This window comes from Marmota flaviventris, chromosome 6 (assembly GCF_047511675.1).
Source record: "Marmota flaviventris isolate mMarFla1 chromosome 6, mMarFla1.hap1, whole genome shotgun sequence".
Taxonomy (NCBI): Eukaryota; Metazoa; Chordata; class Mammalia; order Rodentia; family Sciuridae; genus Marmota; species Marmota flaviventris.
In genome coordinates, this window is record NC_092503.1 from 57543779 (window position 1) to 57567611 (window position 23833).

Here is a 23833-nt window from a genome sequence, read left to right on the forward strand (position 1 = left end):
CGAGCTCTCATGGCAAAGATCTTGCCTTGGATTCATCACCAACCTCCCTCCACAATGCCAAGATCAGCACTACACACCAAGGTCTTTTTAAAATTTTTTATTGGTGCATTATAATCATAAAAAAGTGGGACTCATTATTCCATATTCATGTATGCACATGATATAACAGTATAATTTGATCATTTTTGTTTCAAGTATTTCTCCTTTGCCTGTCCTCCTTTCTTCCCACCCCTCTTCTTCTACTAATCTCCCTTTGATTTTCATGAGGCACACCCCCCAATCTTTCTTTTCCTTTTTTTTCCTCTAGCTTTTACATATGAGAGAAAATATATGGCCCTTGACTTTCTCAAATTCCATCTATTTTCCTACAAATAACATAATTTCATTCTTTTATATGACCAGATAAAACTCCACTGTGTGTGTGTGTGTGTGTATCATATTTTCTTTATTCATTCCTCCATTGATAGACACCAAGGCTGGTTTCACAATTTGGCTATTGTGAATTGTGCTGCTGTAAACATGGGTATGCATGTATCACTGTAGTATGGTGACTTTAATTCTTTAGGATAAATACCAAGGAGTGATAGAGCTGAGTCATATGGTGGTTCCATGCCTAGTCTTTTGAGGAACCTCCAGACGATCTCCACAGTGGTTATAATAATTTACAGCCCCACCAACAGTGTGTTCCTTCCCCCCATCCCCCACCTCTTCTCTAGCATTTATTGTTTGTATTCTTCACGGCTGCCATTCTAAATGGAGTGAGGTGAAATATTGGTATAGTTTTGATTTGCTTTTCCCTAATTGCTAAAGGTGTTGAACTTTTTTTTTTCATATTTTTATTGGCCATTTATATTTCTTTTGAGAAGCATATATTTAGTTCATTTGCCCATTTACTGAATTTTTTATCTTTTTGATGGTGAGTTTTTGAGTTCTTTGTATAATCTTCTGTCAGAAGAGTAGCTAGCAAAGATTTTCCTCCCATTCTGTAGGTTTTCTTTTCACATTCTTAATTGTTTTCCTTTGCTGTGAATAAAATTTTTAATTATATGCTATCCCATCTATTGAAGCTCAGTATTATTTTCTGAGCTTTCGGAAACCTATTGAGGAAGTAATAGCCCCTGCCTTTATGTTTGAATGTTGATCCAACATTTTCTTCTAGAAGTTGCAGTTTCTGGTTTAAGTCCTAGGTCTTTGCTCCATTTTGAGTTGACTTTTGTGCAGGGTGAAAGATAAGGGCCTAGTCTCATTCTTCTACACATTGATAACCAGTTTTCCCAGCACCATGTGTTTTACAGAGGCTGTCTTTTCTACAATGTATGTTTTAGGTGCCTTTGTTTAGGATCCGCCAACTGTAGATATGCGGGTTTGTCCCATTGTCTTCTATTCTGTACCATTGGTCTATGTGCCTGTTTTTGTGCTAGTACCATGAAGGTTTTGTTACTATAACTCTGTAGTATAACTTGAAGCCGGGTTTTGTGATGCCTCCATTGTTGCTTTTTTGGCTTTGAGTTGCTTTGGCTATTCTGGTCTTTTGTTTTTCCAAATGAATTTTAGGACCGTTTTTTTTCTAATTTTTTGAAGCATGTAATTGGTATTTTGATGGGAATTGATTGAATTATATATTGCTTTTGGTAATATGGCCATTTTAACAATTTTAACCATATTCATTCTTTCTATCTATGAACATGGGAGAACTTTCCATCTTTCTTGTTTTCCAATTTCTTTCTTCAGTGTTCTTTGGTTTTCAGTGTAGATGTCTTTCACCTTCTTGGTTAGATTTATTCCTAGGTTTTATTTGTTTGTTTTTTGAGGCTATTGCGAATGGGATTATTTTCCCTGATTTCTTTCTGAGCAGGTTCATTATTTGTATATAAAGAAGCTATTGATTTTTATATGTTGATTTTGTAACCGGCTACTTTGCTGAGTTTTTTTCTTAGCTCTAGCAGTCTTCAGGTGGAACTTTTTGAATCTTCTAAGTATAGGATCATATCATCTGCAAATAGTGATGATTGGACTTCTTTCTTTCCTGTTTTTAGACCTTTTATTTTCTTCTCTTGCCTAATTGCTCTGTCTAGAATATCTAATACTATATTGAATAGGAGTGGTGAGAGTGGACGTTTTTATCTTGTTCCATATTTTAAAGGAAATACTTTCAGGTTTTCTCCATTCACTATGATGTTAACTTTGAGTTTGTCATATATGACCTTTATGATAAGTTCCTTCTATCCTTACTTTCTTCATGCATGCTAGGTTTTAGTTAAGTCCACATGGATTCCCCAGTTCCCTGATCTGCTTGTCCTGCCCTGCCCAGCCCAGCCCAGCCTAGCCTAGCCTAGCCTAGCCTAGCCTAGCCTAGCCTAGCCCAAGTAGGAGGAAATCACAGGAGACCCAGGCTGCCCCTTTCTTCTCCCAGTGGATCTGCTTCATCCTCACATTCAACATCAGTCTCTGTTGTTGTGACTGATATATAGCAATTCCAGCCTCAAAGATGTTGCTAACTCACTGCTTGACCTTGACCAGGGTCTTTTACACCACATGCTTCCATCTCCCTGTTTGTGAAGTAGGCATGATATTTCCTTCCACCGTAAAATGAGGTCATGCTCTTGGACACACTTCGTGATCTTCAAACTGCTACTGCCACTGTGTGGCTTCTCAGATATGCATCAGTTTTGTAACTAAAAGCAAAAGCTATTTTCTTCCTTCACACTCTTTTTAGTGAGATGTAGTGGGGTCAGCAAACTCTTTATATAAGGGCCACATAGTAAATATTTTAGGCATTGTAATCCACAAGGTAACAGTGGGTCTCTGTTGGTCCCTCTGCCCCCTGTTCTTTAAAAATATCTTAAAAATCTTTTTTAGTTCAAGGGCCTTAGGAAAATAGGCCAAGGCAGTTTGTCAAGTCTTCACAATAGACAGGTGAGAATATATTCTGTAGAACTCAACAAATTTTATTTTCTGCGTGATAAAAATTGTAACCCATAACAATTTTATTTTTCTTGAATTGGTCCTCTTGCAAAATTGTTGTTAATCACTATATTCGTGCTTTACATTCTTTCTTTTTTCAAGTGCATTGTGAACATTAATGAAATTTAGAATAGCTTCTCAGCACAAAATGATTCTTCAGCTCAGGGTTGGTGGTTTGGGTAGGGGAACCCAAAGCACTTAAAAGAGTTCAGATGGACCCTGAAAGCTTGATAATGTGTCCAGAAGTGGACTGGTAATAATAAATCTGTGCCATATAAATACATTCTTAATTGTTTCCTGAAGTTTTTCCCTAATGATTTACTTATGTATAGATGTCTGATGAAACTTTCTGTTGAATTTAGAGCTGACACAGTTATTCTTATTTCTTACCAACAGCCAGGCATGAATTATTGTGTGGCCAAGTTTTTATAGTACCATAAATATTCTAACTGCTTAGTTATAAATAGGGTGTGCTTGGATACAACTGATCTTTTTTAAACAGCCCCTTTCCCTGCCTTTGCTGCCAAGATCTCCTGAATGCTTCAGACCATCTCTTACCCTTCTTATAAACCATTGTCCATATTCTTATTCATTGCCAATTTCCATTTCTTAAAAAATATTCTTTAGTTGCAAATTTTAACAAAGTTCTCTGGAGTTGATATGGTGGTAGGTCTTGAATAAATAGTAAGTCAAAAACAAAATCAGTGCAGTAGTGTCTGGATATCTCATTTTCTCTTTGATTTCTTCTGGGAGCGGCACCTGCTGAACAAGAACTTTGGCACTGTAAACAGATCACTTTCAAGCAGAGTATGTTTGTGGAGAGCGTAGGTTGAGGAGCTAGTTCTGCTACTCCCTGCCTGTTTAATGTTAGGCAGTTTTTGAACACTTGGAGCCTCAGTTTTCTTTTCTGTAAAGTTGGCCTGATAAAAGAATCTTCTCTATAGGATTTTTGTGGTTTTAAATGAGTTAAGATTTGCTCTGTAAGCATTAGTTGGGTTAGTTCCATGTAAGAGTTTTTATTAAGGGAAAGACATGATTTTGCTGGTACATATTAATGGATAATGTTCCACATGGGAAATCTTACATGTGATCAGCTTTGTCCATTTTGGTTTCTCCACAGGCCTTCGTGGAGGCCCAGAACAAGATCACTGTGCCCTTTCTCGAGCAGTGTCCCATCAGAGGTTTATACAAAGAGAGAATGACTGAACTGTACGACTATCCCAAGTATAGTTGCCACTTCAAGAAAGGAAAGCGGTATGTGGGATTGCTTTCATTTCATTTTCTATTTTTCAGTTGAATGCTTTCTTAAATTTTAAAATACAAGTTCTAAACAGCTTATCAGTTTATACAAATAATTTGATTATAATGGGAATTAATTTCTGTGCTTGAATATATGAATAATATATTTTTATTCTTTTAGGTTTGATCCAAATTTGTAAAGTAATGGTTAAGAAGTTTAAAGTTTAGTAGAGATATGTCCTATAAAGAACTAGATTATAAGAAATCATTGTTGTCCCGTGGCTAGTAGTTGATAAGATAGGATGATTTATAAACAGCAATAGAGATGTGTTTGCCTTTAAAATTAATTATCTTTGGCTTATACTGCTACTTGAGAACATTTTATTATTTGCATTTATCTTTCCAAGAATGATGAAATGGGTCAGGAAGTGGAGTCTGTGAGTTCAGCCCTCTTGTTCCTCTCTTTTAACACCTACTTAAATGTATTCTCTTGTTCTTTTTTTAAATCTCTTTGAAGCCACCATTACATATTTGCTTTAGGATTTCTTAGGCCCTTCCCCCACTTGCACAGAGATCTCTAAAGTAGAGCCTGCATGCCAGACCCTGCCTGCCACCTGTTTTTATGATAAAGTCTAATTGGAACACAGCCATGCCCATTTATTTATATATTGGCCACAGCTGCTTTCATAATATGTATGTCCCACAAAGCCTGAAATATATGCAGTTTTGCCCTTTATCAAACAAGTGCACTGGCCCCATACCTTAGCAGGCTAGCCAGGGAAGCAAACTAGAATTTTATTTTAGAAAATCTGCTTACTTCTTCAATTAAAAGAAAAAGTTACCATTTTATTTTGAATATCAGTTTTAATTTTAGCAAATCAGTGTTTGTCTCTATATAGCTAATGTGCAGAATTACAATAAATTATTTGCATACAGAATGCAGTTCAAGTCATAAGTTCTAGGTATAGGGAATTGGTAGGCCTTTTCACACTTGGGGCCTTCATGTCCCTGTCGAGGCCAATTGAAGTTGTACCTTTCTATGTTTGGGATTTTGTTTGAAGTTTTACTTTTTTGCTTATGTGTTTAGCTGGGGCATTTTTATTGTATGGAGTTAAACTAAATAAAGACCGTCTCTGTCCCTAGGTATTTTTATTTTTATAATACAGGTTTGCAGAACCAACGAGTATTATACGTGCAAGATTCTTTAGAGGGTGAGGCCAGAGTGTTTCTTGACCCCAACATACTGTCTGACGATGGCACAGTGGCTCTCCGAGGTGAGTGGTACACCAGACCTTCAGGAGGGCCTAAGTTTTACTCACAGATCTGAAGTTAGTGCAGTGCCTTCACCTCTGAAATGCCAGGCAGGGTCTGAACCATATTGTAGAGCAGATGCACACACAATATTAGGAATGCTAACTTTTGAACAATATATTTAGAACACATGAATAGTCACATTCATCTTTCTCACTCTGGTGGCATGAAGCGGAACTGGAGAATAATAATTCCCACTGGACCCAAATTAGCTTCTGGGATCTTGAAGTATCAATATTATTTCCTATAACATCCCTCAGGCCTATCTGTGATTAGAGAAACTTACATCCTCTTTTATAAGAAATTTAAGCTGTATAAAGAATGTTCCAACTATAAAAGGAAACCAGAAAAGAATATTACCAAATCGGTTTCCTTGGGGGAGAATAATCAGAGATTTAAAGCCTAGTTAACTTCCAGTATGTTAGAATTAAAAGTAAAAAAAAAAAGTACAAACAGCCTTGTAGAAATTGGATTGCTGGATGCCCTGTCCTCTAACAATACAGGTATCTAAGTAGGCTCAGCATTTCCCTTAGAGTTCCATCTGTTCTGTGGATAAAGCAGAGTTACAAGTTTGGCTCTCTAGAATTGAGAACAGTGACAGGGTTGCTCCGTAGTGCTGTGTTCCTTCCCCAGAATAGTCTTGAGTATGTAAAAATGGATCTTTATTGAATCAGTATTGAAAGACACCAGCACCTTGATAAAAAAAATGTTCCATAAATCTAAGTCTGTAGTATTAATGAATTCAGTACACTGGTTCTGTTGCCATAATGTACTTTGTATAGGAATTGCTTAGTTTCCACCAAGATATATCTTACAATCTATATATGATGAGTAAGGACTTCATTGTTATAACAGAGGCTTGCCTCTTGTCCTGTTGATGCATTCTAGTGGCTTCTTTATGGAATATTTGCCACATACAAGGCCCTGATGGGTGAGAAGGTGAATTAGGAACAAGACCTGGCCTCAGTTGATGAGTTTTCTCAGAGTGGTATTATAGGGAAGTGACACTATGAATAAACATGTCAAGCCTTTTTTTTAGTATATGATTTTTTTAGACATGTATTTTAAATCAAAATGTGTTTTAAAAATTTTTCCTGAACATTTTCTAATTATGTAGAAATAATCCAAACACTACAGTGTTCTATTCTGTACAATGAAAGGCGAATATCTTTCTTCTCCCTCATTACCTTTCAGACTCTTATTTTGCATTTACATATATATTGTAGATGCTATATAGGACTCACAAGTATTAATAAGTAGGTTTCATGAAATTTTAAACTAATCTCCTATTAAAATTCTGTGCAGAAGAGTAGAAAACCTCTGGTAATAGTTGAGCTTCTTACAGTTTTCAATCCCCAGTAAAATTTAGCAAACTTCCTAAGAGGAAATCTCTGGAGTTGGAGTCTCTAATAGTAGATGTGGTATCAAATGCTGTACATACCTCATAATTGTAAAAGATGACATAAAACATGTAAATATTTGTTCAGAAACATTCCACAATGGTAAGAATATTCTGTCTTCAGAGTCCTAAAGACTGGACGTGACACAACTGTGTTGCTTTTTGGTCACTTTTGAAATGTGTATGTAATGAGCATTTATTGCAAACCCTCAAGCTCTACTTACCTGGGCCTATGATGTCAGATAGGGTGGCCAACAATCCTTGGGTGCCAGTAATGCTCTGAAAATGAGGTTGTAAAGAGGGATTTCAGATAGTCTGGAGTCTGTCCCCAAAATGACTTAATAGCTACAATTTAATTCTATTATGTGGTTTGTGTCATAATTCAGTCATTACTCTAAAAGCAGTTTTCTTTTCCCCTTATTCTCTTTAGCATATGAATAAAATATGCTAGAAGTCTCAGATGAGCTCTGCTTTTAACTGAACTGCCTATCAAATTATAAAAATTTCAAAATGGAAGCAACTTCCTGGGCATATAATCCTATGCTTCCTTTTACCAGTGAAGAAACTAAGACCTAGAGAGGTTAGGGACCTTGTCCAGGGTCATAAGGGTGATTCCTGTAAGACCTGGGCTGAACCCTAGGGTTGCTCACTATTAGCCTTCCTGATTATTCTGCTGCCATTTTCTGCTTCTGTGTTAATGGCCAACAGCTTTGTCGGTCAGCATGGAGGATAGCACGCAAGGCTAGGAGTTGTGCCCCATTTCACCATCTGATTGGTTCTGTGTCCCATAGGTTATGCCTTCAGTGAAGATGGTGAATATTTTGCCTATGGTCTGAGTGCCAGTGGCTCAGACTGGGTAACGATCAAGTTCATGAAAGTCGATGGTGCCAAAGAACTTCCTGATGTGCTTGAAAGAGTCAAGTTCAGCTGTATGGCCTGGACCCACGATGGGAAGGGAATGTTCTACAACTCATACCCTCAACAGGATGGAAAGAGTGATGGTATGTAAAGACTTCAGTGAAGCACATATTTCCCCAAAAGGAGGTGTGACTTCCCAAGACTGAAAAAGAAGCTAAACTCTACCTAGAGGTTATTTAGGCTAAAGCCAGGTTTTCTCAAAGGGCATTGTGTCAGTTGGCTTTGCTATGTAACAGACCACATCAAAACTTATTCTTAGTTTAGAATAATAGCCTTTTTTTTTTTTTTTCCTTCTGATCCCTGGGTTGACCAGGCAGTTCTGGGCTTAGTTGAGAGCTGCCATGTGTGTGGCCAGCTGCAAGTCGGTTGTCTGATCTTGGCTTGGCTCTCACATGTCTGGGGTCTGGCCTAGGACTACTGGGCTATCTCAGCTTGGATCTGTGTGGTCTCATCTGCTAATAGACTGGCCCAGGCTTGTTCACTTGGTGACTCAGGAGTGGATTCCAAGAGGGAGAGCTGGAAGGCACAAGCCTTTTGATGCCTAGACTTGTCACTCTAATTTCTCTGCATTCTGTTAGCCAGAGTGTCATAAGGCCATCCCTTTTCAAAGGGTGAGGAAATAGGTTCAGAAATTGGGGCCATCATGCCCCTAATATGGGTCCTTCTTAGTTGTGTTATGTCTGCCAGGGATTACTGGAGAAGATGGATGTTTTAACACCACCACTCTATTGGATGACGCTCAGTTAATTGTAAAACCCGATGCTGCAGTAATCTCATCTCTCTGGTCAGCAGTTATAGTCACCTGTTGATTGTATTTTGGTTTCCTCTTTCCTCCTTCCTGGTCATACTTTTATTGTTTTCTTTGGTTGCACAAAGATCCTATTGTATTCCTTCTTTCCCCTTCACAATACCTTTATTTTATTTGTTTATTTTTATAAGGTGCTGAGGATCCAACTCAGTGTCTTGAACATGTAAGGCTAGCACTGTACCACTGAGATACAACCCAGCCCCTTTCCCCTTCACTCTTAATCTCCCCAGACAGGACACATCCCTGGGTCTTACTGGTATAAGCCATCAGCATCATCTACGTTATGCTACCCACATTTCCACATGGTATGTTGCAGTCTCTTCTTATCTTCATGGTCATACAGCTGATTTGTACAATCTATTAAAGTTTAGGAGGTTGGGTACAGGGGCTCAATGACTTGCTGGAGAACTTGGGAAGACAGGACAGAGTATGCTGCTCTGGGGCTTTCTTCTATATGTGACTCCCTTATCGTGACTTGCTGTATCTTTGTCATCTTTAGATATGCTTGATTTCTTTTTTTCTCAATCCAGTTGAATTGAGAATAAGGTTACAATGCTTTTCTTCTCCTTTGGCCACTTTTAGCTTTTGCTGCCTTTTGATGAGACTACTACTGTAAGACCTTTTCCTTAACTCACCAATGAACTACAAGAAGAGCTAAGAGTAGGCTTTTTGTTCAAGAATGTTGGCTAAAGAAAGACATCTGTGCCCTGTACTGAATTAGCTGCCTATGTTAAGAGTGCTCCAGAGTTAGACAGTGTTGGTTATTTCCAAGCTCTGGGAGACAAAAAATAAGAAAAGCACAATTGGCTGAGTTTTATTAAAGTACAGTGTTATTAAGTTAACTTCTGAGAAGCATGAAAGTTGTTATTTCTCTTCAGCCTTAAGTGGCAAAAATAATAATAATTAGTAAATGTGATTGACTTAAGAAAGCCAACATCATCTCCCAGCTGTAATTTTTCTGCCCTCTTATTGAGAGGGTCTGTGTAGCCTCTGAGACTATAATGGGGCCTTGTGAATTAAGCTAAGCAATTCATGTTGTGCTTCTTAACAGGGTTCCTGGAAAACTATGAATATCTCCAAAGTGCCATAAATATTTTTTATATTATATCTTTTTTCTTTCATTGCTCTGATAACTTGTTGTTTTCAAAATGAAAAACTAAAGTTCAGTCTTATAACTATCTCTAAAATCAGCAACACTACTTTTAGGTGGATGTGCAACTAGATATTTATTTTTTAATAAACTTGAATTCATAGCAAAATTAGAGGAAGAAACAGATTTCCCCTGTACCTACTGCCTGTCCATATACACGCATAGCCTTTCCCATTATTAGCATTCTCCATTAGTGTGGTACATTTGTTATAAATGATGAATCTATATTGACACAGCATTATCACCTAAATGGTGATAATGATACATTAGCTTACATTAGGGTGTGCTCTTATTGTGTGTTCTGTGGGTTTGGACATAATGCCATGTATTTAGCATTATAGTATCATACAGAGTATTTTCACTACCATAAAAAGATTCTGGGGACTGGAATCGTGGCTCAGTGGTAGAGTGCTTGCCTAGCATGCATGAGGCTGTGGGTTTGATCCTCAGTACCACATAAAAATAAATAAATAAAGATATTGTTTCTACCTACAACTAAAAAAATATTTTAAAAATATTTTAAATTATTGGTCCACCTATTCTACATGTACCACAGTGTATTCATTTACCTACACAAGGATAGTTTAGTTGATTCCAGGTTTTGACAGTTATGCATAAAATTGCTGTAAAAATTGTGGATAAGTTTTTGTGTAGACATACAATTTGTTCCTTTGGTTAAATATTAAGGAGCACCGTTGCTGCATCATGTGGTAAGTGTACGTGTACTTCTATAAGAAACCTCTCAAACTCTTCCAAAGAGTGGCTGCACCATTTTGCATTCCACCAGCCAAGAATGAGAGTTCCTGTGGCTTTATATCTTCACCGCTATTTGGTGTTATCCACGTCCTGGATTTTGGCTGTTCTCATAGGTGTGTAATAGTTCTTTTGATATAATTTGCATCTCCCTGATCATGTACTGTGTGGAGCATATTTTCATATGCTTCTTTGCCATCTGTATATCTTCTTTGGTGAAGTGTCTATTAAGGTCTTTGTCCCAGTATTTGATCAGGTTGTTTATTTTCTTATTTTTGAGTATTAGTTCTTTCTGTATTTTGAACAATAGTTCTATATCAGATAGGTGTTTCAAACATTTTTCCCAGACTGTGACTTGTCTTTTCATTCTTTTGATAATATCCTTTGCCAAGCATAACTTTTCAATTTTAATGAATTCTAGTTTATCAATTATTTATCTCATGGATTATGCTTTTGTTGTATCTAAAAAGTTATCACCAAATCCATGTTCATGTAGATTTTCTCCTATTTTCTTTTGGGAGTTTTATTGTAGTAGTGTAGTGTGTTTTACATTTATGTCTGTGATTTAATTTTTTGTGAAAGGTGTAAAGTCTCTGTTTAGATTCTTTCTTTTCCTCTCCTACACCTCCCTCTCTCAACATGTGATGCCCCACCATTTCAGCTGCCTTTGTTGAAATGATTGTTCGCTCCATTGTATTTTCTTAGTTCCTTTGTGTGGGTCTTTTTCTGGAGTTCATTTGTGTTCCATTGATCTGTGTATTTATTCTTTCTACTGATATCACATTGTCTTGATGACTGTAGCTTTAAATAGCATGTCTTGAAGTCAATTTGTATCAGTCCTCCAACTTTGTTCTTTACCTTTAATAATGTGTTGGCTATTCTGAGTCTTTTTTGCTGTTCATATCAACTTTAAAATGAGTTTGTCCAAATCCACAAAACACCTTGCTGAGATTTTGGTTGGGATCATAGTGAATCTATATGTCAAGTTGGAAGGAATAATGACATCTTGACATTATTGAGTCTTGGGCTCTTTCTCCATTTACTCTTTTATTTTCATCAAGTTTTGCAGTGTTCCTCATACAGATCTTGTACATATTTTGTTAGATATATACCTTTCTTTCTTTCATTTGATTAGGTACTAATGTAAGTAGTATTGTGTTTGTAATTTCAAACTCTTCTAGTTCATTGCTAGTGTCTGAAAGCAGTTGATTTTTGTTCATCAATCCTGCAACCAGACAGTTAACATTTTAAATGTTTCTAGCATTATATAACATAGGTGGAACTGATTTTCTTAAAATTGCCAACTGCACTTCAGTATACATTTTTAACTCCTCAGGCACAGAGACATCCACCAATCTCCACCAGAAGCTCTGCTACCATGTCCTGGGGACTGATCAGTCAGAAGACATATTGTGTGCCGAGTTTCCTGAGGAGCCTAAGTGGATGGGAGGAGCTGAGGTAGTGTACAGCTATGAAATTTTTACTTTCAAAAATCATGTGTCATGGGTGGTATATTCTTGTTATGCAGTGATCTTTATGGGTAGTAAAAGTCCTTTGAGTCAATATTCTTTTTTTATTTTTTAGTATTTTTTTAATTGTCAATGGACCTTTATTTTATCTATTTATATGTGGTACCGAGGATTGAACCCAGGGCCTCGCACGTGCTAGGCAAGTGCTCTACCACTGAGCCATAAGTCCAGCCCTGAGTCAATATTCTTTTAAAAAAATATTGATATTCAATTTGATTCTTAATGACAAAGGTGATAAACCTTTTAACAGCAATCTCAGTGTAAAAATCTGAATACTAAAAGTAGTACACACACAAATATAAAAGACAATAATGTAAAGTAAAACATGAGCAGTTCAAAACTCAGAATTCTATTCAGGGTGAGCAAAGTAACCTAAAATTTTTCTTTACACACACACAAGTGAGAATGTGCATGTGTGAGACAGAGAGGTGTCTTCCTTTTTTACACAACTGTGCTCTTTCCATGCATTTTGTTTATACATTAGAATTAGCATCTTGTAGACACTTTCCCATCTGTAAATGTTCATGCATTCCTTAGGAGTCTTGCCAGTAACCAACCTCCAATGAAGTGATGTGTCCTGAACTTACTGTCCCAGGTTGTATCCTGTAATCTTGAGAGTCAGCCATGAAGAAACTTGGGGTGCTAAGAGGAAGAATCTAGCTCTTGCTAGTTTATGTCTGGGTACTAAGAAATATTTGTTGTTAAAGAGAAAATTTCCAAGTGTCTTAATATGGGTGGGGGGACTTATTTTCTCATTCTTAGTAGGAATGAGTGATCCAATATAAACTTTTTAGCTCATGGATGCACTTACCTTTTCTCTGAAAGACAATTAGAACTTTGCTAGGAAAGAGACATTTAACCTTTTTATTTCTGGGGTTTAAATGGTTTTGATTCATTGAGAGGCAGAATGAGAATTGGTGATATTCTACCCATGTGTGTTAATACACTACATATCCAGTTGTCCTTTTCTTTATTTATTTTGTTTTTTCTAGACCAAGGGTCAGTAAACTATTGCCCTCAGGCCAGATTTGGCCTGGTGTCTGTTTTTGTAAAGAAAGTTTTATTGGAGCCCATCCACCCACACTCATCGGACTTGGGAATTTGCCACAGAAGGCCTGTGATCCACAGGGAGGAAAATATTTACCATCTGGATCTTCAAGAAAGGGTTTTCCAGATTTTACTGGAATATGTTAAAAATGAATTTGTAGGACTTATATTTTATTTTCTTCAAATGCACTTCTTTTTTGTGTGTGCTTTTTCTTCCATCTGTCTCCTCACCAACTTTCCTGGCTGTAGACACTGATGTCACTGTTCATACCTATTTGCTTTTAGTGGCTTTCCTGATATCGAGGATCTAGTAGATTGTTTCTACTAAGTTTTGTCCTTCCTCCAGCTTCTCCTCAATTTAAGGACTTAAGCTTTCTGCTTAATGCAGATCATAGATGTTTATTTATAAAAGTAATACACATTTTTACCTTTGAGTGAAAATGCAATTAGGGAGATAAGTGTGCCACTAAAAAAATTAAAATATGAAGTCCTGTATTTTTACCTTTTTTGAGAGTGGTGTTAATGAGGAAAACTTAAAATAGCTCATTTTAATAATCAAATTTTATTGCCTCTGGATTCTTCATAAAATCAAAGAGATAAAAATAAAATCAAACTCAAGTAAAATTTTTAAGCTTCAAAGCTAATAATTTCATTGCAGCAGAACTTTGGTTGATAGAGTAATGTGAGTATTGAAAATAAGTGCCAGAATATCAATATATTATAGCACATAAATCTAAAAGAAAGCAAATACAGCATACCATATACCCCTCTAGCTACTTGAGTCATCTTACTAGCACTTGATGGAAGCAGCTACTTTTACATGACTTTTTTTTCAATTATAGTAAAAATACATAACTAAAATGTATCATTTCAAAGTGTCCAATGTAGTGGCATTAGAAACATTCTCACTGCTATGTGGTCATCACCATCATCTGTCAACAAAATATTCTCTGTACCCATCATACAAAAATTACTCCCCTTTCCTTCACCCCCGACTACCTATCAGCCACCGTTCTACCTTCTGTCTCTTTGCGTTGGACTATTCTAGACACTTCCATATCCTTTTATAACTGGCTTACTTCACTTAGCATCATGTCCTCAAGGTTCATGCATGTGTAGCACATGTCAGAATTTCCTTCCCCCTTTTCTTTGGCTGAATAGTATTCCATGGTATACCATGTGTTGTTTTTCCCTTCATCCTGGGACACTTGGGTTGCTTCCCTAGTCTTATTGCAAGGCTACTTTGGGCAGCTAGTGCTTACAAATAGGAGACGTGTCATATAGGCATTTAAGGTACAAATATTCAATTCTGTTAGCCAGATGATAAAAAGAAAAGCAGATTTAAATAATTCAGATGATCCTTCTGCTGTTCATTTAATAGATGTATACACAATGTAACGTGTCTGATATAATTTCGATCACAACATTGGGAAGGAAGTGATTGTTCCACGCATAGACAAGATAAAATACAAACTAAGGCATTACCTTGCAAGTTCATTGCTGGATATATTAGATTCCAAAGTGTCTGTATCTTTAACCACCATGCACCTTGCCTCGCTGGACAGAAGCAAAGAGGTCACACAAAAATAGTAATGATTATTTAAAGAGTACTAGTAAGTGAAGGATGCATCTGTTCTGTGTAGAAGTAATAAATGAAATAAATAAATTTTCATACAGACTGAGTCCAAGGAATTTTAACTTGGATCAAGGCCCTAATTAGTGAATTATGTGGAAGAAGTCTATAAGAAAACTAATGAGCTCAATATGAGGTGCCCCCTAAAGCTCATGTGTGAGACAATACAAGAATGTTCACAGGGAAATGATTAAATTATGAGAGCTTTAACCTAATCAGTGGATTATGCTGAGATGGATTAACTGGATAGTAACTATAGGCAGGTAGGATGTAGCTAGAGGAAGTAGGTTCCTGGAGGCATTTATTTTGTCCTTAATGAGCAGAGCTCTTTCCGCTCCCTTGTTGCCATGTGCTGAGCTCCTTCCTCCACCATGCCCTTCTGCCATGATGTTCCACCTCACTTCAGACTCAGAGTTTTGAGGTTGGCTATGGAAACCAGGAGCCAAAATAAACTCATCCTTCTCTACTTTGTTCTTGTTGGGTATTTAGTCACAGTGATAAAAACCCTGACTAAAACACTTAATAATTGGGTATGGGTAGACTCCCCTTAAGCCATATTCCAACTATTTGGGGGGTCTTGCTATGACCACGTCAGTCTACCAGTTTCCAGGTGAGGCATATCTGGCATTCTAGGTGACTGAAGCTTCCTGGTCTAGCCATGTATGATCATTCTGATCAAAGTGAAGTATCTTGTCACATAGAGGAGCACTCTGTCATTAAAACATGAGTTCTATAGCTCTGTAGGGATAAAGGCTTCAGAAGTCTCAGGCCCACCCTAAATTGATGGTTCAGTTGCAAATCTTTTACCCAGAAAAATCCATATTATGAAAAAGGTACTAAAGTGGATGTTTCTTGTGCCTTTCAAAGTATTGTGCTAAAATCAGGAGAGTCCAAGCAGCTGGTGTGTTATAGAACCATGTGGGCCAGAAGCACCCATGGCTGGAATACACATTAGAAGTCAAACCTGGCCTTTATTTAGTGACCTGCTGTTATGGTTTGGATATGAGGTGTCCTCCAAAAGCTCCTGTGTTAATGCAGGAATGTTCAGAGGTAAAGTGTTTGGACTGTGAGAGCTGTGACCTCATCAGTCCATTCTAGTTTGAAGGGACTAACTGGGTGGCAAATGTGGGTAGGTCAAGTGTGGCTGGAGGAGGTGGGTCACTGAAGGCCTGCCTTGGAAGGGTTCATCCTCCTGCAACCCCCTCTTCCCCTGCTCTGCTTCTGGATCCCACCATGAGACAAGCAACTTTCCTCTGCTGGGCTTTTGTCCTTAATGTGCTCCCTCACCTTGGGCCAGAGCAATGGAATCAGCCATCTGTGGACTGAGACATCTGAACATGTTAGCCCCAAACAAACTTTTCCTCCTCTAAGTTGTTCTTGTCATGTATTTGGTCGTAGCAACACAAAGCCCACTAACATATCCGTCAGATCTTAGGGCAATGTGGTAGTCTTCTTTATAATAACCACTCCCAAAGGCATGTGCTGCAGTTGTTGCTTTTATTTCTAAAGTATTTGCCATGGAACCAAAGAGCCACAGTTACAGTGCTAGAGAGGTACTGAAACAAACCAGGCAGTTTTTATTCTAGTGCCACCTGTGTGGCCTCAGGAGAGTCCCTTCATCTGTCCATGTCTCTTTTCTTGGTTTCCTCCAGGGCTTTTTCAGCTCTGAAAGTGTGTGGAAGGAGGATTTGTCACAGTTTCTCATAGATTCCTGAAGCGGGCTTCTGGCTGAGAACATAGCTGCTGGGTGTGAGAAGTGGAGCGTGCAGAGCTGGGTTTGTGGGTTTGGGTGGAGGGATGCTGTGGAGAGGGCAGGAGCTGCACGTGTGTCAGTCTTTCTGGCTGGCTGACAGCCGCAATCTGAGTTCACTGAGAACTTCCCTTCATATCTCCATGCGGGTGCCGTGATGACTCATTTTCCTGCCCTCACAGATGCCTTCTCTGCCTTCCTTAGAGGACAGGTCTTTCTTGCCTTGGGCAGGGAGAATTCAGTGATTTTCTGTCAGAAACGATTGTTGCTTTCCAACATGCTGCCTTTGGGGGCACATCTACCCCCACACCAAAAGATTTTCTTCCTTCTGGGAGAATCCAGAGCTTCCGGATACTTTGGGGGGGGGGGGGGCGGGGGGGGGTGGAGAGGTGGGTACTGAGATTGAACTCAGGGGCACTCAACCACTGAGCCACATCCCCATTCCTACTTTGTATTTTATTTAGAGACGGGGTCTCACTGAGTTACTTAGTGCCCATTGCTGAGGCTGGCTTTGAACTCAATGATCCTCCTGCCTCAGCCTCCCAAGCTGATGGGATTACAGACACGTGACACCTCGCCCAGCCTGGTCCCTTTTGAGTGATAGAATTATCAAAGTGCCATTGCGATTCAAAACAAAATATCACTCTCCGGTTTGCATGCTGCTTCCCTTTCCCAAGCCCAAGTATCCTATTTTAGTTTCTCCAGAAGGCACATAGGGGAGGAAATAGAGAAAGGGATGGGATCTTTGCTCATCTGCAATAGTTTGTGGGTCTATCTTGGCTGCTTACTGTCATGTGTGTGCCCACATGCCAGCTACCCCAGTGGTACTCTTTTAGTGAGATGTCCTCAGTTCTGGGAGTCTCTCTGCTGTTGTTCCCCTGTCTGGGTCATGCACTGTCTGGCTGACCGTTTGCACCACCCCATCCTCCCCAAGGCTTCTGCTCCTGGCAGTATTCCCTTGAGATTCACACCTCCCTGCTGCTCCCCCTCTGTTCTTTTTTAGCAGGGATCTTTTAAGATAACTTAAGGCCAGCTCTTTCCAGGTGCCTCTTGTCACAAGGGAAGCCCCATCTGTGGGTCACTTCATCCTGCAAGGAGAGGCTGCGTTTACCACTGCCTGCCTCACCTGCTTGTGAGGACCTTGGGTCACCTCCTGCCGTCAGCCTTTCCTGAACATGCTGGACTACTGTGCTCAGGAACTAAAGCTCCCTTGTGCCCCCAGGGTGTAGCACAAAACAGCAGGCATTGGCTCTGATGGACAGAAATGTCAGTTATTTGATATAGACCATGAGGCTTTAGTTGAAGTGCAGGATTGTGGAGGGATAGATGTGGTCATGTTTTAGAAGATTCTGTTGGATAAAATTTAAAAATCTCTATTTTGGTCCATTGTGAGCATTTGGTGTTTGATGGTGAGGCGTTCTAAAGATATCAAACATATTGAGCCGCTGTTCCCAGCAGAGGGTGCTGTAGAATGAAGATTGTGGAAGTGCATGAAGTCGCTTTAGAAAGGAGGAAGGAGAAAACGCCAAGCCTCTGTGTGATGATCTAGCCTACATGGAGAACCTGCTTCTACTGTACCTAATTTGTGAAAAAGTATTTTTTTTTGTTGTTGTTTTTTGTTTTAACAAATGTAATCCTAAATCTTAATACTTGTCATATATCACCATGAACCAATTTAATATGTTCACTTGTCATCTTTAGTAATTAAAAAAAACCATATGCATAATTATATGTGTATAATACACATATTACACACACATTAACATGGAAAGTGCATCGCCTGATGCTTGACTCACAGCTGGCCCTTGGTAATGTTCACCGCCTTTCTCTCCCTGTTCAAGGTCATGCTCATGAGTACCATCAAGATCTCACCTTACAGGACATCCACAGGAAAGGCCAGGGATGTTCCTAAGGACATCCTTCTCTGCCCCTCACTTCTTGAGTATTTTTGACTTGGAGCTGAAATGGTTCAGCAGTCTTCTTCCTAGTTGGCACAGTTCATGCATTTATTTCCCCCAGTACCTAGTAATCCCTTGTCTAGTGTCCACCACTGTCTTCCTGTCCTTAGCACTGCCTTCTGTGGTAACGTCCACCATGCTGATTAGAACATGGGATAATCTCTACAGCCTGGTCGGGAGGCAGAAAAGCCGGATGCCAAACTGCAGACCTACATGGGGCTAAAGCAGGAAGGATAATGCTGCTCTCTAGGCATAAAACAGCTCTTGACAGGAGAGATGTTTTTATAGTATAGGTTGAATATTCCTTATCCAGAATACTTGGGACCAGAAGAGGTTTTGGATTTCTGATTTTTCCTGATTTTGTAATATTTGCATATACCTAATAAGACACCTTGAAGATAGAATCCAAGTCTAAGCAAAAATTCATTTATGTTTTATATACAATTTACATACATAACCTGATGGTAATTTTTTGTTTGCTTTTGTTTTTGTTTTTTGATACCAGGGATTGAACTCAGGGGCACTGAACCACATCCCCAGCCCTATTTTGTATTTTATTTAGAGACAGGGTCTCACTGATTTGCTTAGCGCCTTGCTGTTGCTGAGGCTGGCTTTGAACTCAGGATCCTCCTGTCTCAGCCTGCTGAGCCGCTAGGATCACAAGCATGCACCATCGCACCCAGCTCTGATGGTAATTTTATACAACATTGTTCATGCACCTGCATTTTTGACTATGAACTGTTACATGGGGTCAGGTGTGGAATTTTCCTATTGTGGTGACATATCAGTGCTCAAAAAGTTTCAAATATTAGAACATTTTGGATTTCAGATTTTTGGAGATGCTCAACATGTAGTAATGTTGGATTTAGTGATTAATCACTTTTCTCACCTGACCTATGTTATTGCTCAGTAAGAGAAAAAAGAAAACAGAAGATTATTAAATAACTATGCTTCTCTGCCAGAGAAACCACCAGAGAGAGTAGAAAGTGGCTAGATGGTGTCAAGATTTACATTATTTATTTTAATTTGAATGGGTTTTCTTTTCATAGAATTTCCTCCTCTCTTTGTTGCGTGTAAAGCAGCACCTCATGTGTTGCTTGGATTGATTTCTTTTTTCCCCATTGCTGCAGTGCCATACTGTACTGGGAAAGCTGGCTAATGCGATCTAATGTTAGAAATGTTAGTTTAACGCATACTCTCATGTGCCTGTGGATTCTGCTGTGCTTCTCTTACTGACACTCTTTTTTATTATAAATCCATAAATGAATCCTGTTTATGAAAAGCCATCATTGTAGGTGGTTAGTTTGACATTTAAAAGTTTTCCCAAAAATTAAGTGTTGGAAACATAATTAATATTAAAGGAATGTTGTTATGATTCACAACTATTGTGAAAGGAATCCAAAGGAGTCAGTAAAACAAATTTGATGAAGTTTTCTGCTCTGAGAGGAACATGATGAACTCTCAAAGCTATTAAAATTCACTTTCACTTCTTTTGTTAGTATCCGGGACAATTTCAAGTGTCACCACTTTTTAGTATACCTTATGAATACGCAATTAATTCTTTTATTGTAACATAGAAAAGAAGACACTTTCCTCAGCCTGAAGAAGTGCATGTAGATTCAAATCATAGAAAAACTTTCTTCATCTTCTAAGTGGAAAAATTATACATATCAAAGAAATTTCATGTCCATGAAGATTTAGTTATTAACCCAAGACCACATGACTTGAGTTGAGCAGCTCCAGCATAAAATAGTTTTTTGAGATTTTCTTTGAAAATAATATGTTTGATAAAAGGCTACATTTCTTTGTATACATAAATATTAGTTTGTTTCCTGTCGTCTTGAAGGGCATCTAATTTTATAGATAGTTAAGCGATTAGAGAGGAAAATGTTAAACACTTTTCTCTGGATCTCCCTTAGCAGGAAGGAAGCCTCGCTCACTTGGATCATTGGAAAAACCCAGCTATTGTATCATGAAATAGTACTGACTGAGCGTTCATCAGCTTTTAAAGTTTTATTTTGCTGGTAATCAAAATAATAACAGGTTTATTTTTAAAAAATAAAGATCCCATTTTTTCAGGGAAATTTCTATTATTGATATAGTAATATCTGTTCCACACTTTTTTTTCCTGTAGATTCACACATGTCAATCAAATGACCTGAGGTAGATCTGACAAACTCCTGTAAAAATGGAGTAGTTTGACCAGGGCTGATCCAAATAAATCACACTTACATGAGCCATTAACTGAAGACATTAACTGTAAGACCATTTATTTGGAACTAGATTCTCCTGGCTGCTGTTTATTTTCTCTAAATTCTGTGGGTTTTCACTTTATGGGTTTTGGAGGAGTTATATTTCTGGTTATGCTAAGTTGCCTGAATAGTGTGTGTGTTAGACCAGCGTGTGTGAACCTAACAGAATAAAATAGAAAATGCATACTCTAATATTATTTATCAAAGATTTTCTTGGTAAATATCACTGTCTCAGTGTAGCCTAATACTACAGTTTGCACAATTAAAAGTTAATGAATTAATGTGGCTTCTTTTATAAAAGTGTAAAATGCAGTGCCCTGTTTTTTGGTAAATGTACATAAGTCTGCCAGTAACCATTGGGGGGCCTCTTCAAAAACAGAAGCCAACACTTCTGAAGGTTTCTCAGGTTAGTATGAAATATGCCAAGGGGAGAAGCCACAGAGGGTGGAGGGAATGCTTCTTTCCCATTCCTCTGACCTCCCTGCAGAGCAGTATTTTTTGATGAGTTTTTCCACAGCTAGACATGAGGGATTGGAGTTCACAGCTCAGCTGATTCATAGCCCTAAGCCACATTCTTTTATGTCTACCTTATTAGCAGTAAAAATCAGTATCTTGGTTCTCCATCTGTGGAATCCTGATTCAGCACTCAGGCAGGGAGACTTGTTCTGCTTGGGCCTGCCCAGACGACTGAGTGGAACTACAGTGGCCATGGCTTTGCTGTTCCACACACTGAGTATTTACCGGATGTCGTTGATATCTGGCATACTGTTACAGGTCAGGTTTCCTGGGAGGCAGATGCAGAGGTCAAAGGTTGTGAACTGTAAGTTTAGTGCGAGTACTTTCAAAGTCTCTGCCTTGGTAGGGAGTGAAGGCCCAGAGGGAGAAGGTGAGCTGCAACACACTCATTAGTGAGGCCTTGCCAGTTTTTCAGGGAGCTAATCTAGGTTAACCCTTCAGCCTTCTGTGACCCCAGGGAGGACAGTCATCTGGGTCTCCTGAATTAACCATTCCTTGTATGTTTGATGAACCCCAAAGAATGTAATGTTCTAGGGGGAGGTCATGCGCTTCAACGTGAGGAGGAATCCTCTACAGATTCTCAGCTGAGAGCTGTCTGCTCCAGCACCCAGCAAGGGATGAACGTGTCAGTCCGAGAGGGTGGCTTACCCTGCAGCTAGTATGTATGCTGATGACTGTCACAGAGATATACACCTGAGAATGAGTGTGTATAGCTCAAATGTATATTAGACAGCTCTCTGTACTGGATTTCTATACTAGCATAGCAGTGGTAAGAATGGAAAATCTCAAGCAACTTCTTTTAGGAGAATTCTCTCTCTCCTTCAGGAGGCAGTAAAGGACCATCCTTACCAGTAGCCTTCCCAGATCTCGCTCTTCTTCCCAACCCCCTCCCTGTTATATGCTCTTTTCCAACACTCCGTCATACTTTATGCTTCTTGCTATTAACGTCCAACAATATGGATCATTCTTTGTCTGTCTTCTACCTTATCCTGAGCTCGTGAAATCCCTGTCCTATTGATCTGTGTATTCCAGCCTAGGTCAGCAGAAGACACCAGGTGGACCTCAGTAAATGCTGATTGAATAAACAGTCTCGGCCCTGACTCCCCTGAATAGTGGCTGGTTGTGTTTGGTGTCACAGAAGAGATGGAAAGTTGGCTGGGACCTAGATTTTCCTATTTAAACCAGCTGCCTTTGGTGACAGTGGCCATGTCCCTTCACTCTGCACAAAGGAATATACTTTGTTATCAGGAGGTTTTTGTCCTTGAACCTCTGTCTGGTAGTCACCTTTGATGAACTGGGCTGGACCACCCAGAGGATCCATTTTACAATTACTAGTGATATATCCAAGTAGCGTTAGCCAAAGTGAGCTGATAAGGGGCTTTCCCCTTTCACTCAGACCCAAATGCTGCTCCGATCAGAAGTTAAGTTTCAGGGAAATCTGCCAGGGAAGAGGAGCCAAGGAAAGAGGGAAAAATGAGGTATTTCCTAAGCCTAGGGAGAGGGCTCTCCCTAAACTGGGGAAAATAGGCCTTCAGACAGTCACTACGGCAGGAGTAAAGAGGGTGGCCTTTGTCCTTGTTCTTTTCCTCTCTCCTTCAGATGTTTGTCTGGTTATGGAGAGTGAAAAAACTAAGTACCAGTGAATTACCAATGGTATTTACCTATCTGTAGAATACCACATTCTTTGTAGAACTAGATTTTTTGTCCTTTGTACAAATACTTTTATCAATATAGATAGTAGTACTTTCTTCCTTCATTAACATTTTCTAAATATTGGTCAATACTCAAAATATAATCCAAATGACTTCATAGAATTAAACTGTCAAACTAATGTGTATATTAAAAATTGACAATAATAAGAATGGTAAAGAGTTTTAGCTTTCCTCCCTGTTGGTAATATTAGAAATGCAAGTTATCAATTTAATAACAGCAAATGTCAATTTTTCATTTTTGTTAGTTCCTAGGATTTTGTTTTTGTTAATGTTTTATTTACATAAATGGTAGATTTTTATGAAATGAAGTGATTTTAAAAATTGGCTTAAAATGATACAAACATAAAGCAGAAGAAAAGTGTGAAAAGCATTAATATTATATATTTTGTAATTGGTCAAGCTAATGTTAATTGCAAAACGTCAGTGTTCGTAAATCAGATTAATAGCTTCCAGAGAACAGTTATTCTAGTTGCTGTCATATTGCTTTCAAAAATAACATTTTGCAAAGTGGAATTTGAAGGCCCAATGGGCCCTTGATTTTCCTGCTGTTTTGTTTTTCCTTTATGATTCAGGAAAATAACTTTATTCTGTTCATATTCAAAAGTCTTCCTCAACAAGATTTTTACCTTCTCCCAAATATTCCCAAAAATCATCTTTTAAATGACCTTGAAATAGTCTTGTGAGGCTGTCATTAGGAAAGTGTTACAATTGATTAAATTTTAGTGGGAAAAAGTGTATTTCTAATCTGTATATTTTGGAGCAAATGACTTGGAAATGATTTTGCGATATGAGACCTTGAGCACTGTAAGGTGTTTCCAGTTTAGCAAATTTTAGTGCCTATAGAATATCTCTGAATTGTAATGAAGAGAATTATAGGGAAGAAGACTGAGTTAG

The 23833-nt window shown here is 38.5% G+C and overlaps 1 protein-coding gene across 1 annotated transcript in view; it reads left to right on the forward strand.

Moving 5' to 3' along the window:
• Prep (prolyl endopeptidase) overlaps nt 1–23833 on the forward strand; it is a 112981-nt gene that overhangs the window by 21996 nt on the left and 67152 nt on the right. Inside the window, exons 3-6 of the mRNA XM_027928270.3 lie at nt 4085–4218; nt 5347–5477; nt 7705–7914; nt 11879–12000. Of these exons, the coding sequence (XP_027784071.2) occupies nt 4085–4218; nt 5347–5477; nt 7705–7914; nt 11879–12000 (597 nt within the window). The remainder of the gene's footprint in view (nt 1–4084; nt 4219–5346; nt 5478–7704; nt 7915–11878; nt 12001–23833) is intronic.